Consider the following 13,877-nt stretch of genomic DNA (forward strand, 5'->3'; position numbering starts at 1 on the left):
AGTTCATGCAGCAAATTAGTGTCTTTCCCTTCCCGTAGCATTGGCTTTTTCTGTCTTCCTTGCCAACTTGATGAGTGTGGCGGGGTGATAGATCAAAGTTGTTTTAATTTGCATTTACCTTAGTATTAGTTATTTTGAAAAGTTTTTCAGATCACTAGTAAGAGTTTGCATTTTTTTTTAAGAAAGCTAATTGCTTTCTGAACGCTTGTCTATGTGATACAAAGATTTTCTTCCCTCTAATCTATATCTTTTCTTCTTATATTCCTATTCTTCATATTCTAAGACTAGAGATTTAGAGCTGAAAGGGACCACAGAGATTATCTAATCCAAGTCCCTTATATTTTACAAAGGAGAAAACTGAGACCCAAGGAAGTTAAATAATTTGTCTAAGGTCATAGAAGCTTGTCAGCATCAGAAATGGGATTGGAATCTTCTTCTGACCCCACTGCCAGTGTTCTTTCCACGATAACATACAGCCTCTTAATTACTTTATCTTTCTATTTTCCTTACGTCTTGCTGTGAATCTTTCCCCATTTGCAATTGTAAAACCTTTACTTTTTTTTTTACTCCCTTCATTTTTATGGTGTTTTTAAAAAAATTTACAAATCAAGAAATCCTCCCCAAATACTGTGTGTTCTTGAATTTATGAAACACCAGATTTTATTTACTTCTATGTATTGTATTTATTTAATTTTCTTTCTTTTTTTTAAATCTAGTACCATATAGTTTTGACAATTATTTTATAATATGCTAGTCTCATTTCATTCCTGTTTTTTTTTCTTCATAATTTCCCTCATGACATTCTTGACCTTTTGTTCCTTCTTATTCATTTTGTTCTTTTTTTGTCTGGTCTCATAAAGTATCCCCTTGATAATTTGATTGGGATTACACTAACTCTGTAGAGTAATATAGGTATTCATTTTTATTATATTAGTATATATCAGTCATGAACACTGAGTTACATCCCCAATTATTTAAACCTTCTTTACTTCTGTAAACCTTATTTTATGGCTATATTTATATCAGTCCTGCATCCATTAGTAGGTTGGTTGTGTGGATTTATTTTGTATCTTGCTTCTTTTTTGATGCTGGTTAATCATCTCAGTTAGTGTCTTTTTATTCTCCAAGGTCCTTAGGGAGTCATCCATGTACTTTTTTTTTTTATTGCAATTAATTCTTTTGGCAGGCAATCAGGATTAAATGATTTGCCCAGGGTCACACAACTAGTAAGTATCTGAGGTCAAATTTGAACTTGGGTCCTCCTGATTCCAAGGCTGGTAGACTGTGCCACCTAGCTGTCCCTCACCCATGCAGTTTTCCAAAATATTTTATTATAATTATTTCAACATAATTGGTTTCCTTTGTAATCCTGTGTATTTTGTTTTATGCATTAAAAAATATATCGAGTTTTCCCAGTCTTTACCAGGCTTCTAAAGGGATCTATGACACAAAAAAATCTGTTCAAGGATTTTCTAAGTGAACCATTATGTAATCTACCAATAGGGATAACCTTACCTCCATTTTGCCAATCCTTATCCCCTTAATTTCTTTTTTCTTGCCTTATCACTATAGTTAGCATTTCTGTTTCTCTACAAAGAATAGGGGTGGTGGGGAAACCTTTGCTTCACACTGATCTTATTGGGAAAGCTTCCAGTGTTTCTCAATTACAAATAACACTATTGGTTTTAGCTGTTGTTTTTAGATAAATGCTTTTGATGATCTTAAGTAAAGGAATTTCCATTCTAATGCTATTTTGAAAAAGGATTTTTAATACAAATGAGTGCCATATTTTAAGGTTTGTTCCTATATTAATTGATATAATAATGTAGGTTTTATCAATAATGTGATTGATTCTGCTAATTGTTTTTCTGTTGTTGAACCCTTAGTAATGTTTTCCCATAATATTTTAATACATATATTAATGTAGTTGCTTTGTTAATATTTTGTTTTAAATATTGTTTCAATATTTGTGAGTAATATAGGTGTCTAGTTCTTTTTAATCTCTCCTTAACTTGACTGTCTGGAAAATATTTGCTTTATAAAAAGACTTTGGTAGAGTGCCTTCTTTCTCTATTTTTTGAAAAGAATTAATTGATCTTAAAATATTTGATGCAATAGAGTTACAAATCCATATAGTTCAGTTGCTCTGTTGTCCTTCCCTTGGGAGTTTATGGTTTTCTCAATCTCATTTTCTGAGAATGAATTGTTTAGGATCAATTATTAGAATCAAATATTCATCTGCTACCATTGTTATCATCTTCATTGGCAAATAATTAATTACAGAACTTTTCTGATAATTTTCTTTTATTTCTGCTCCAATCTTTGTGAATTTGTTCTTTTTTTTTTCATTTTGTCCATTTAATTTTTTTTTTTTTTTTGCTTTTTGGAGGGCAGTTGGGGTTGTGACTTGCCTAAAGTCACACGGCTAGTTTTTGTGTTAAGTGTCTGAGGCCGCATTTGAACTCTGGTTCTCCTGACTCCAGGGCCAGTGCTCTGTTCACTCCATCACCTAACCTCCCTGTTTGTCCATTTAATTTTAAAGTCAAATTTGCTAATGATTTGTCAATTTAGTTAGGTTTTTTAGAGAATAGCTCTTTGTTTAGTATATCAACTCAATAGTCTTTTTGTTTTCAATACAATTTCCCCTGTGGTTTTCAACTTTTTTTATTTTATGCTTCTTTCAATATTATTAATTTGATGATTTTCCAGTTTTTATTTGCAAGCTCAATTCATTAATTATCTCCTTTTCCCCTTCATTAATAGAGCTATAAATTTTATTTTAAGAATTTATTCAGTCTCATAAATACTGGTACTTTGTCTTCCTGTTTTCATTTACTTAACTGTGATTTATTTATTGATTCTATGATTTGTCCTTTGATCTGTTCTTAATTTAGATTAGATTATTGTCCTTTAGCATACATTTAGATCAGTATCCCAGAGCTTACCACAGTGATTGGGGCATAATAAGTAAGCACTTACTGACACATATAGTGTCCATCTTTATGGGGTTTGTACATAAATGTTCTCTATTTGTTTTCTTAATGATCTTAAGACAAGGTAAGCCTTCTAAAAGACAATTGTCTTATTTCCATTTTCTTTTTTCCCTGGTAGAGATATGTGTGGTTCTAGATCTTCTCCCTCCCCATTTTCCTACTTCGTTTTAATGATCTTCACATGTCCTTTCCCATTATTAAAAATATGAACTCCTATACCTTCCTCAACATGAGGAATATTTCTCCCTCAAAGGGAGAGTTTGTTATTTATCCTGATTACCAAGTACCAAGCACTGGGATATATAACAAACTCTCCCTTTGAGGAAGAAATGTCCCTCAGTCTTAAAACTATGTAAAGACTTTTGGGACAGCCTGTATGAGGTTCCTAGTCCAATGATGTTTCTATCATACCTTGCTTCGTCTGTATAGTTCTCATATAAGAAGATGTTTTTGCTCTCATGGTATTTGTCTCTCAAACACAGAGAGTTTTAATAGCTATTAAAGCTTAAGATGGTGTGTGTGTGTGTGTGTGTGTGTGTGTGTGTGTGTGTGTGTGTGTGTGTGTGTGTGTGTCCTGCTCTGTGAGAGCCTGGACTGGTTCATTTATGTCTTTGTATTCTTAGCTCTTATTATAGTGCCTGGGCACATGGTTGGTGTGTATTGATTGAGATAGTAGGTCAAGGTTCTTATTTCTGTTCCACTCATGTATTAGGTTTGTGACTCTGGATATGTCACTTAAACTTTTCTAAATCTGTCACCTCATCTACAAAATGTGCCTTTTCTGTCCAACTTTCCTCTCCCTGAGATGTGAAAAGCAAATGAGATAATTTATGTAAGCCATTATATAAATACACGTAAAGTGGTTTGATGAATTTATTTTCTACTACCACAACACTGGTCTTTGTTTCATTTGTTTTCTCTTTTGGGTATGAGAGTAATTATTTTGGACCTTTGTTTTATTATAGCAGGTGAGTTTTATTTGAAAGCAGTACAGCTTGCTGCTTTGCTTGGCATATGTTTTTTTGGAATTCAGGAAGCTGAATTATTATTTGACTATTTACAAGGAAACACCCATGTGTATGTGTGTAGAACATTTATAGTAATTCATGTGTTTTCCTTATTGCTTTGTTGCAATTCTTTCTTTGTTTTGTTATAGATCATTCGTCTTTATTATTTTAGGTGAGTGGGTAGCACGTCCTGTCCACTAGTTTCATGAAATGCTTAGATTTGCTTAACTGTTCAGGGTAGAACCTTCTTCCAATGAAATTAAAACATTTGGAGTTTGTAAAAAAAAAGTTTCTTCTATTGAGTAATTTGTTATAATATATTCTGTTTCAGTATCTGTTACTATGGCAATGACTGCGGGGACTACAACAACTTTTCCCATGAGCAACCACACCCGGGAAAGAGTGACTGTGGCTAAACTCACATTGGAGAATTTCTACAGCAACCTAATTCTACAGCATGAAGAAAGAGAAACCAGGTATGGGAAAAAACTAGTCCATGTCAATTTCTTACGTTGTTTGGGCTGTTACATTGATTGGTCAGAATACAAGCATGTTTTCCATTAAGTAGTTTTACAGCATGGAACAAACTATGCTATTTCTTAATAGCTTACACTTAGTGGAAATTCATTTACTCATTGGTTTGGTTTCTAGAAATGCTCTCTCAAGGCATATTCAGTTCTGATCAAACAAGTACTCACATCACACACTAACTAAACACACATAAAATTTCCTAGTTGGGAAAAATATGTTATGCCTTTTGTGATTTTTTTTGTTTTGTTTTTAGTGGACATATTCCCAACCTTTTAAAAAAATTGGTAGTAGGTTAACATTTTGAAATTTATGTATATGGTTTTACAGGGTTACTTAGACCAACTATTCCCTTTCCTACATAGGATACAGAGTTGAGACAAAAATAGTAAATTGACAAAATTTACATCTTCATAAAGGAGCCCTTAGTACTTTGCAAGACTGACTTAAAATGTATAACAAATTACAGAATTTTAAAAAATTGTCTGCTTTCGTTGTAGACGTTACAGAGAAGATATCTCAGGAAACCCTTCAAAGGTCTAGTTCAAACAAGATCTTCTCCATGAAACCTTCTCTGATTCTTCCTGTCAAAAATGATAGCATAGCATTTCATATTCTTTACTTCTTCCAAATTGTTAGCTTCTTAAGGGTAGAAACTGATGTGTCATTCATCTTTGTGTCCCCAACACCATCTAGCATAGGACATTATGCATGCATAATAGCATTCAATAAATGTTGGGGATAGAGTGCTATTTTTTGGGTGACTACTGACTGCACATTGGAACACAAGCTTCCCAAAGGGAAATATTAGACCATTTTATTGCCTCAGTCATATCTTCCAGATAACATTGGTAAACAGTGCAGGTTCTTAATTATTATCATTTTGAATGAATTAATCAATTTTCTGAGGCCTAAAAACATTCCTATAATTTGGTCAAATACTTCTTGCTGAACAGCTTTACCTGGATATTTCCCTGGTACTTCAAACTCTGTGTTGAAAATTGAACTCCTATTTCTACTGAAACTTTCCCCTTTTCTCAGTTTCCCTCTTTTGTTCTTGTTGTTGCTACTGGCACCACTACCCTCTCAGGTTTGGTGCCATCTTTGACCCTTTCTTCTGTACCCACCAGTCAGTTGCCAGGTCCTTCAATATTTCTTCACAATATCTCTTTCATCTTCCCCCTACTCTCTCCTCACACATTTCAGGTCCTTATTACTTTTATCCTAGGTTATTGTGACAACTTCTTAACTCTTCTTCTACCTTCCAGCATTTTCCTTTCCAGTCCATCCTTCACACAGCTGCCAAAATAATATGAATAATGCATAGGTGTGAGCATGTTGCTCTCCTGCTCAACAACCTTTAGTGATTCCTTATTGTCTGTAGGATAAAATACAGATACCATAACCTGGCATTTCAGACCCATCATAAGACAGCTTCCTCTTTATCTCTCCAACCTCAGTTCTTACTACTTTCCTTTACATCTTCTACTCTACATCAAACCCTAGCACTTTTCCATCTCTGCATTTACCCAGGTCTTCCCCATGCCTGGGGAATTTGTTACCTCTTCAGTAATTCCTGTTGAAATTCTACTCCTCCTTTAAAGCCTAACTCTTCTTTGAAGTATTGTGTTATTCCTCCCACCACCCCACTACTAAAAATGATTACTAGCTTCCTGAATTTTCATGGTATACGTTGGCCTTTCCCTTTGCACATAAGTCTTTTTTTTTTTTGAGGGGGGAAAGAAAGGCAATTGGGGTTAAGTGACTTGCCCAAGGTCACACAGCTAGTAAGTGTCAAGTGTCTGAGGCTGGATTTGAACTCAAGTCCTACTGGCTCCAGGGCTGGTGCTTTATTCACTGCACCACCTAGCTGCACCAACATAACACATTTTTACCTTTTACTTATTTGTTTATATGCTGTATTCCCTTCTATAAAACTGGAAACTCCTTGGGGGAGAGACTGTGGATTCTTATGTTTTGTATCCCAAACATCATGCATAGTACCTTGCACATTAATGGTTACTTCTTAAGTTTTTGTTGAATTGAATTTTGCTTTATAGTACATATCATATATTATAGCATTATATATTGTTGTTGTTGTGTTGTTCAGTCATTCCAGTAGCATCTGACTGTGACCTCATTTGGAGTTTTCTTGGAAATGATACTGGAGTGGTTTGTCATTTCCTTCTCCAGATCATTTTACAGATGAGGAAAATGAGGCAAAGGTTAAGTGATTCAACCAGGGTCACACAGCTAGCAAGTGTATTAGGCCAGATTTGAACTCAGAGTAAATTGAGGCACAGAGAGGTTGTTCTCCCAAAGTTACACAGCTTGAGAGTAACTGAGACAGGATTTGAACCCAAGTCTTTACAATTCCTAACCCTGTTCCCTATCCATTACAATATCCTGCTATCATCTACACTTTTCTGAATATCAATTTGAGTAAAAAGAAAAGTGATTAAACTATCCATACCTTTTTGCCCACTTTGCTTTGATCCTAAGAAAAAATAATAGCTTACATTTATTATATGTTACATTACACATACATATTACTGTAGTATGTTACAGTATATATTCATTTGTCTATAAATGAGTGGGTTAATCTCTCTTTGGTCTCTTTAAATGATAAATTTGTGGTAAGTGAATTAGAGGAAAATGTCATCATCTACAAGGTTTGAAGAAGGAACACCCAACATTTAGACTTGCCTTTAAATGATAGCAAGGTAAAATGGTTTCTACATGTTGGTTGATTGCCCAGCTTAATATCCACATTGTGTGACATTTTCTACCATCTGAAAGAAATCATGCCCTCATTTTTAAAGGAGAGGTTTTCAGGTATCAGACAGTCTTCCACTACTACCATCCTAACCATGTTTATTAATCCCTTCTCTTCTGTCCACCAAGCAGAGGGTTGAGAAAAAGTGGTCATTGTCATTGTTAAAGGCATTCTTAGTCATTCTCTGTGTGTTGTGCCAACGTGAGGCATTATCCAGAATGAATATAAAATTGTCCCTGGCCTTTAGAGTCTATTAACTTAAGAGAGTATACAGATGATAACAACAGACTTAGAAAGGACGTAGAAAAATAGGCAAGTGCCCACAAAAACTCAATAGAATATAACAATCAGGTACATACTTTTATGGGGGTAATAAATAGGTAGTGGGAAATGATGGGGATTAAAAGTTTACCTAGGTTAGGCTCAGAACAAACTTCCCACATTGCTTCCAAATAAAGATGTTTTCGTGATGTATGTGGGATTTTAGGAAAATTTTTAATGGAAGAAGAGGACTTGGCAAGCTTTGGCTTGAAGGAAGACTTGGATGTAGAGGGCTAATTATGCAGAGGAGTAGATTTGCTTATTACAGGTTTATTAATCCACTGTATTACTTCTGAGGATAAAGTCAGGACACTGGCACCTTATCGACAAACTAAGAATTCTGGTCATAGATTAATTTCATAGAAAACAAACGTTGGTGACTGAAAATTTGGTTCAGAAGGAAGCTCTTGTGCCATGTTATCATTCTGAGTCTACCCAGAGATTTGTGTGACTGCATAATTTTTATTCCATGTTGTTTGTCATTTTAATGCAGAGACCAGTCCTATTTTAGTATATTCTGATGTTTATTGGTATGTGGCATCCCTGTTTTTCCTTAGCTAGAGTTGTACTGTAAAATTACTCGGAAGTATTTTCTTGGAAATAAGTTACAAAATTTTTCCTCCTTGCTTACTTCTGCTTCCTCATACACACGTGTGTGCACACACACACAAGCACTTTTACACACACAGTAGACACACACAAACATATCACACCACCAATAACAATAAAAACATCAACAACAGTGCCCAGGCTTCACTTAATTGATTGATGCCCTTTAGGCATCTTTCATAAATAATTCACTTTTGCTTCCTGTAACAATAGTATTAACATAAATTCTATGTTATTTGGCATGGTGGTGATTGGTCTGGCATAGTTAATTAAATGTTCTAGTCAATAATAATTTGACATGCAGACATCCATAGATATCATACTTTCCCCCAAACCTACCCCCGCTCTCTTTGTCTGGACCTGTAGTTTCTTTAGTGTAGGGAACTGCCTATGAGGAACTTCCTTCTACCATTACAGTTGCACATTCTTCTTCATTACTTACAATACTAGGGGAGTTCCCTGGGACCCTGAAAGGCTTATGACTGACTCAGAGTCCCACAGTCAGGATGTCAGAGGTCAGCCTAGAACCAGGTCTTCACTCTGAGGTCAGCTCTCTACTACCTCAGACTGCCTCCATGACTTTGTAATTATCAAACAATTAAAATACTGCAAATATTTTTGATACCTACCAGGATGTCAGAGTTGAGCCTAGAACCAGATCTTCTTCATTCTGAGGTCAGCTGTCTACTATGTCATACTGCCTCCATGGTTGTATAATTCTCAAACAATTAAAATACTACCAAATACTTTTGATGCCAAATTGTTTTTTAACATAATTTTTCCTTGATGATTCAGAAGCCACTTTAGGATCTTTCCTTTATTCAGGTTTGCTATTATAAATGTAATAGGTTCAAATGGTGCTTACCCATGGTGTAATGCCTCACACCTTTCATATAGATACATGAATACTTACTGGCTTTTTGGGTTGCCTTACTCATTCCAAACTATCAGCAGATCTAGTTTCTCAGAGAAGGACTAAATTCTCTTAGGGTACCTAACCTGGAGGAGACTTTTGAGAGTCCCTTGGACAGCAGGGAGATCAAATCAGTCAGTACTTAAAAATATTAACTCTTATTATACATTGGAAGGACAAATATTGAAGCTGAAGCTTAAATACTTTGGCCACGTAATGAGAAGACAGGACTCATTGGAAAAGACTCTGATGCTGGGACAGATTAAAGGCAGAAGGAAAAGGAGACAGCAGAGAATGAGATCTATAGTGCCATGGAAGCAATGAATATGAACTTGGGCAGGCTTTGGGAGATAGTAGAGGACAGGAGGGCCTATTTTATTATCCGTGGTGTCACAAAGAGTCTGCAATGACTGAATGGCTGAATAGCAACAGTAACTTAAGGAATGATCTTTTGTGAGCATTTCCTACCCACTATTCTAGTTCTTGAATCCCTACAAAATCACTTCCATTTACACAAACCAGCTAATCACAGTGATGACATTTTTACATCTTAAACAGAACCATTTACTTAGAAATAAGGCAAAAAGAAATAATAACATCATATGTTAAAGCAAATGCAGGAATAATAAATACATTATGATCTTCACATAAACCTGGGTCACACACTCTACCACTAATGCTCTCATGACCTGTGGGGGAATGTAGACTAACACAGTTAAAAGAAACTAGAAAGGAAGAACATGAGAGAGGGGAAAAAATGTGCTCAGGATAATTCACAAATCTGGCCTATAGGTTGAGATATCATTGGTTCATTCAGGAACATCTGCCCTACATAAAATGGCTTCTATGCTGACTGCTTGTCTGCTGGTCCTTACTATTCTTCACCGGAGCAAACCTACTTTTATTCTTAAATCAATATATAGTATTGACAAGTTATTTCAATTTAAAGTCACCCATAAAATGGCATTGAAGATGTGTTAACAGCCTTGAATTGAATAGCAGTTCTGATTTTTTTTAACTAAAATAATTCTATTTCTTTGGATCTGTTTAATAGTATCTTGATTTCTCATAAAGTCATTAGCTTCCATTTGCTCTAATCTAATTCTGAAGGAATTATTCTCTTGAGTGAGCTTTTGAAATTCTTTTTCTATCTGGCAAATTCAGCTTTTTAAAGCATTCTTCTCCTTATTGGCTTTTTGAGCCTCTTTTGCCATTTGAGTTAGTCTTTTTTAAGGTGTTATTTTCTTCAGTCAGGCTGTTGACTTGCTTTTCATGATTCTCTTGCATCATTCTCATTTCTCTTTCCAATTTTTCCTCCACTTCTCTTATTTGGTTTTCAGAATCCTTATTAAGCTCCTCTATGGCCTGTAATCAATTCATATTTTTCTTGGAAGCTTTTGGTGCAGGAGTTCTGACTTCACTGTCTTCCTCCTATTCCATGCTTTGATCCTTTTTGTCCCCAAAATAGGAATCTAAGGTTTGACTGCTGTGCTTCCTTTGCTTGCTCATGTTGCCACTCAGTTACTTGACTTCTGAGCTTTTTGTCACAGTAGAACTCTGTTTCCAGAGAGGAGAACTTTGTCCCAAATCCCTGGGGTTTTCACAGCTGCTGGAGCTATTAGTTGGGTGCCCTCTCTGAAGCCTCCACTGGCTCTGGCACTTGGTTACACACCCCAGGACCTTCAACCTTAGACCACAATCCAGATCCAAGTAGGTTAAAGCAAGAGCAATTACTCCTCGGAATGGTTGCTTGGTCCCCCTACAATCTGCAGGCCAGGAGCTCTGAAGCAGCCACGTAGTGGTGGCCGCTGCACCTCAGCTGCTTCTCCATGCAGGGGCAGAGGCCAGACCGCAGTCCTGGACCCCCTGTTCCCAAAGTCCACACTGACCTCTCACTTTGTCTTTGTCATTTATGTGTTGATAATTCTGGAAACCACCACAGCTGCTAGTAATAATCCATTCTCCCCACATCCCTCTAGCTGTGGCTGGTCTGTGCCGCCCTGAGGCTAAAACTGTGGGCTGGGGGGAGGGAGGGGACTTGGCTCTGCTCCCAGTGTGCTGCGATGGACCCTTTCTGTCCACCTGCCAGGCTGCCTTCAGTGGGTGATTTGTTTCTCTCTGTCACTTTGTGGGTTCTGTAGCTCTGAAGTTTGTTTAGAGTCATCAGTAAAATAATTCTCAAACTCATCAGACTTGACTTTCAAGGCAGTCTAGGCTAGCTCAACCAGCTACTTGAGCAACAGGAGTTGTCTTATGCAATCTTATCAATTTGTAGCAAATTAGCCTCAGAGCAAAAAAAAAAATCTCAGGTTGAATTTCTGAGCAAGAAAAAACAACCCTGGCTAGCTCTTCAATTTCTAAGCATTCAGTGTGATCCAGTTAAATCTCAGCATATCCTTCTGTACAAACAGAGCAGCTACATAACCTGTCTTTTCTCTTTTTATTTTTCCTTTTAAAAGGGGATCAGCAAAGAGTAACAGGCCCTTCTAAAAGGATTTGTGTCTTTTCAACTTTTTTTTTTATTGTAGGGCAATAGCTGCTGGAATAAGAGTTTTCTTCCAGTGCACTTAAAATCTTTGTTTAGTCAATAAGGAACTAGCATCCAAAAAAGCTTTCTTATCATCTGATTGTGTTTATTTCTGCCTTGACAAAGCCATGTTTCTAATGTCTGCTGAGTCTCCTTCACCTGAGAAGGTTTATCTCTTTATGAATAGTACTTGCTTGGCCACAACTTCATAAATCTCCAATGGTTTAACAGAACTTTGAACCTAAAGGACTACCTTTCACCAATGAGGTGAAAACTCACTAAATTTTCCCTGTGAACTCAACACCCCTTATTTAATCATCTCTTCTTCTCAAAATAGTTACATGATTTATAATTTTTTGTTTTACCTTTTTTGGTTGTAAAAGTTTTAGTTGAACTGAGGGACCTTAATTCTGTGACGTTCTAAGTTCTCAAGATGGTCTTCCATATTAGTCCATCTTTTTTCATCTGTTCTTCATAAGTTATTATTTTATTTATTTATTTGCTTTTTGGAGGGCAGTTGGGGTTAAGTGACTTGCCCAAGGTCACACGGCTAGTTTTTGTGTTAAATGTCTGAGGCCACATTTGAACTCAGGTCCTCCTGACTTCAGGGCCGGTGCTCTACTCACTGCGCCACCTAGCTGCCCTTATTTTATTTTAAAATTCAATTTCATTTTTAGTTCCATATTACCCTTCTCTACCCTTTGAGAAGGCAAAAGGCCCCCACATTATAAATATGTACAAAACAAAGTTATGCATTAGCTATATAATATCAGTTTTCAGTCATTAATCTGCCTCTTTAAACTATCACACCGTTCACATACAAATAAAGGATCATGCTACTATCCTTGAAATTGAGTTATATCTCATACTTATTCCACAGTTCATTTTCTGTCCTAAACTGCACAAATACTATCTGATAACTGTTTCATGTATATTTTTACAGTTTTACAGTTTTTATTTAACTTAGTTAAGCTCCTTTCTTACTCCTTTCAAGCATTAAACTGTTCATTTATTTTTTAAAAAGGGGGGGAGGGAACTATATCGTACCCTTTACCAGTTGGTTTGATTCTTATTTAGACAAAAGTACTTTTTTCCCTCATTCAGTACAAAACTATTTTATCTGAAAACTCACTACCTTGTTTTGTTTTTTAAAAAAAGAGTAGCTTAAAATGATAGTTCTTTGCATAAACAAGAATTATTATTGCACTGAAAAGGAGGCAAAATGGCAGTTAATTGAATTCTGGTTATAGGATAGATGTAACTAAATTTACTATATTTTGGCATTATTCACATTGGTTAACAAATAACTAAGTAGTAAGGTAAATAAGAGAGCTCATAAGTAAGTTATTATTATTTAATTAATGTCATTACTAGTGAATTAAGTCTTGATTAATAGTGTCCCATAGAAAAATATTTCCAGGGATGAGAAATAATAAATAAAAATAAAGAGATAAATATTTACTTTCCCTTCAAATGGAACTCTTCTCCAGACCTCTCTTTATAACTTTATCTTATTATTACTATTACTGTTATTTTTTGAGAGGCAGCGCGATGACAGGGCTGGACTCCCAGTCAGGAAGATCTGAATGTTCACATCCCACCTCTGATATGTACTGACTGTAACACTGGGCTAGTCGTATCTTCTCTTAATGCTCCAGGTAACCGTCTAAGACAGAACTTACATGTCATCCTCCCCACAATGTCCTACCTTCATTTCCCCCATTATCATCCAGTATTTCCCCATCTGCCTCTTCTTGCCATTGGCCTCCCATGGGTATGTGCATTCCCAAACCCACTCCCTCCCCTTCTGCTTTAGGTGTAGAGGCCCATCAGGAAAATTATAACCTAACTCCCACCAGGGCATTCACATCAAGAATTTATTCATGTGAAACTTGCTCTACCCCTAGTGTATCCACACTCATTCCTCCCTCATTTTTGTAGCAAGTAGGAGCTTGTGAGAAAAAGTTTTGCCCTCCTCATCATTTTTTGGTGGAACAGAAGAGTGAGTACCATTCTTCATTTATGTTGAAGGTGCCACCATTTTTCCAGACACCCACATTCACAAATTCAGTGCCATCCTTAATTTCTATCTCTCACTCACCCCACAAGTCCTATCAGGTTTTCAATTGTTAAAGATTCTACCTCCCCAACATTTCTCACATCCACCTCCTTTCTAACTCACACTGCTACCAACTACCCTTTT

General features: G+C 36.1%; 1 protein-coding gene across 3 annotated transcripts in view; it reads left to right on the forward strand.

Annotated features, from left to right (window-relative positions):
* The window catches only part of LOC138176129 (serine/threonine-protein kinase 38-like), a 120,918-nt gene that overhangs the window by 70,495 nt on the left and 36,546 nt on the right, over nt 1–13,877 (forward strand). For 2 of the 3 annotated variants that reach the window (XM_069106890.1, XM_069106888.1), the window contains exon 2: nt 4,332–4,476. In XM_069106890.1, coding sequence (XP_068962991.1) covers nt 4,343–4,476 — 134 coding nt within the window. In that variant the 5' untranslated portion in view covers nt 4,332–4,342. Of the gene's footprint in view, nt 1–4,329; nt 4,477–13,877 lie in introns of all 3 variants that reach the window. The other variant, XM_069106889.1, reaches the window with a different exon arrangement.

This window comes from Petaurus breviceps, unplaced genomic scaffold, assembly GCF_028583685.1.
Source record: "Petaurus breviceps papuanus isolate PSGF00001 unplaced genomic scaffold, PetGlider_PUasm1.0 81, whole genome shotgun sequence".
In the NCBI taxonomy this organism is placed as follows: domain Eukaryota; kingdom Metazoa; phylum Chordata; class Mammalia; order Diprotodontia; family Petauridae; genus Petaurus; species Petaurus breviceps.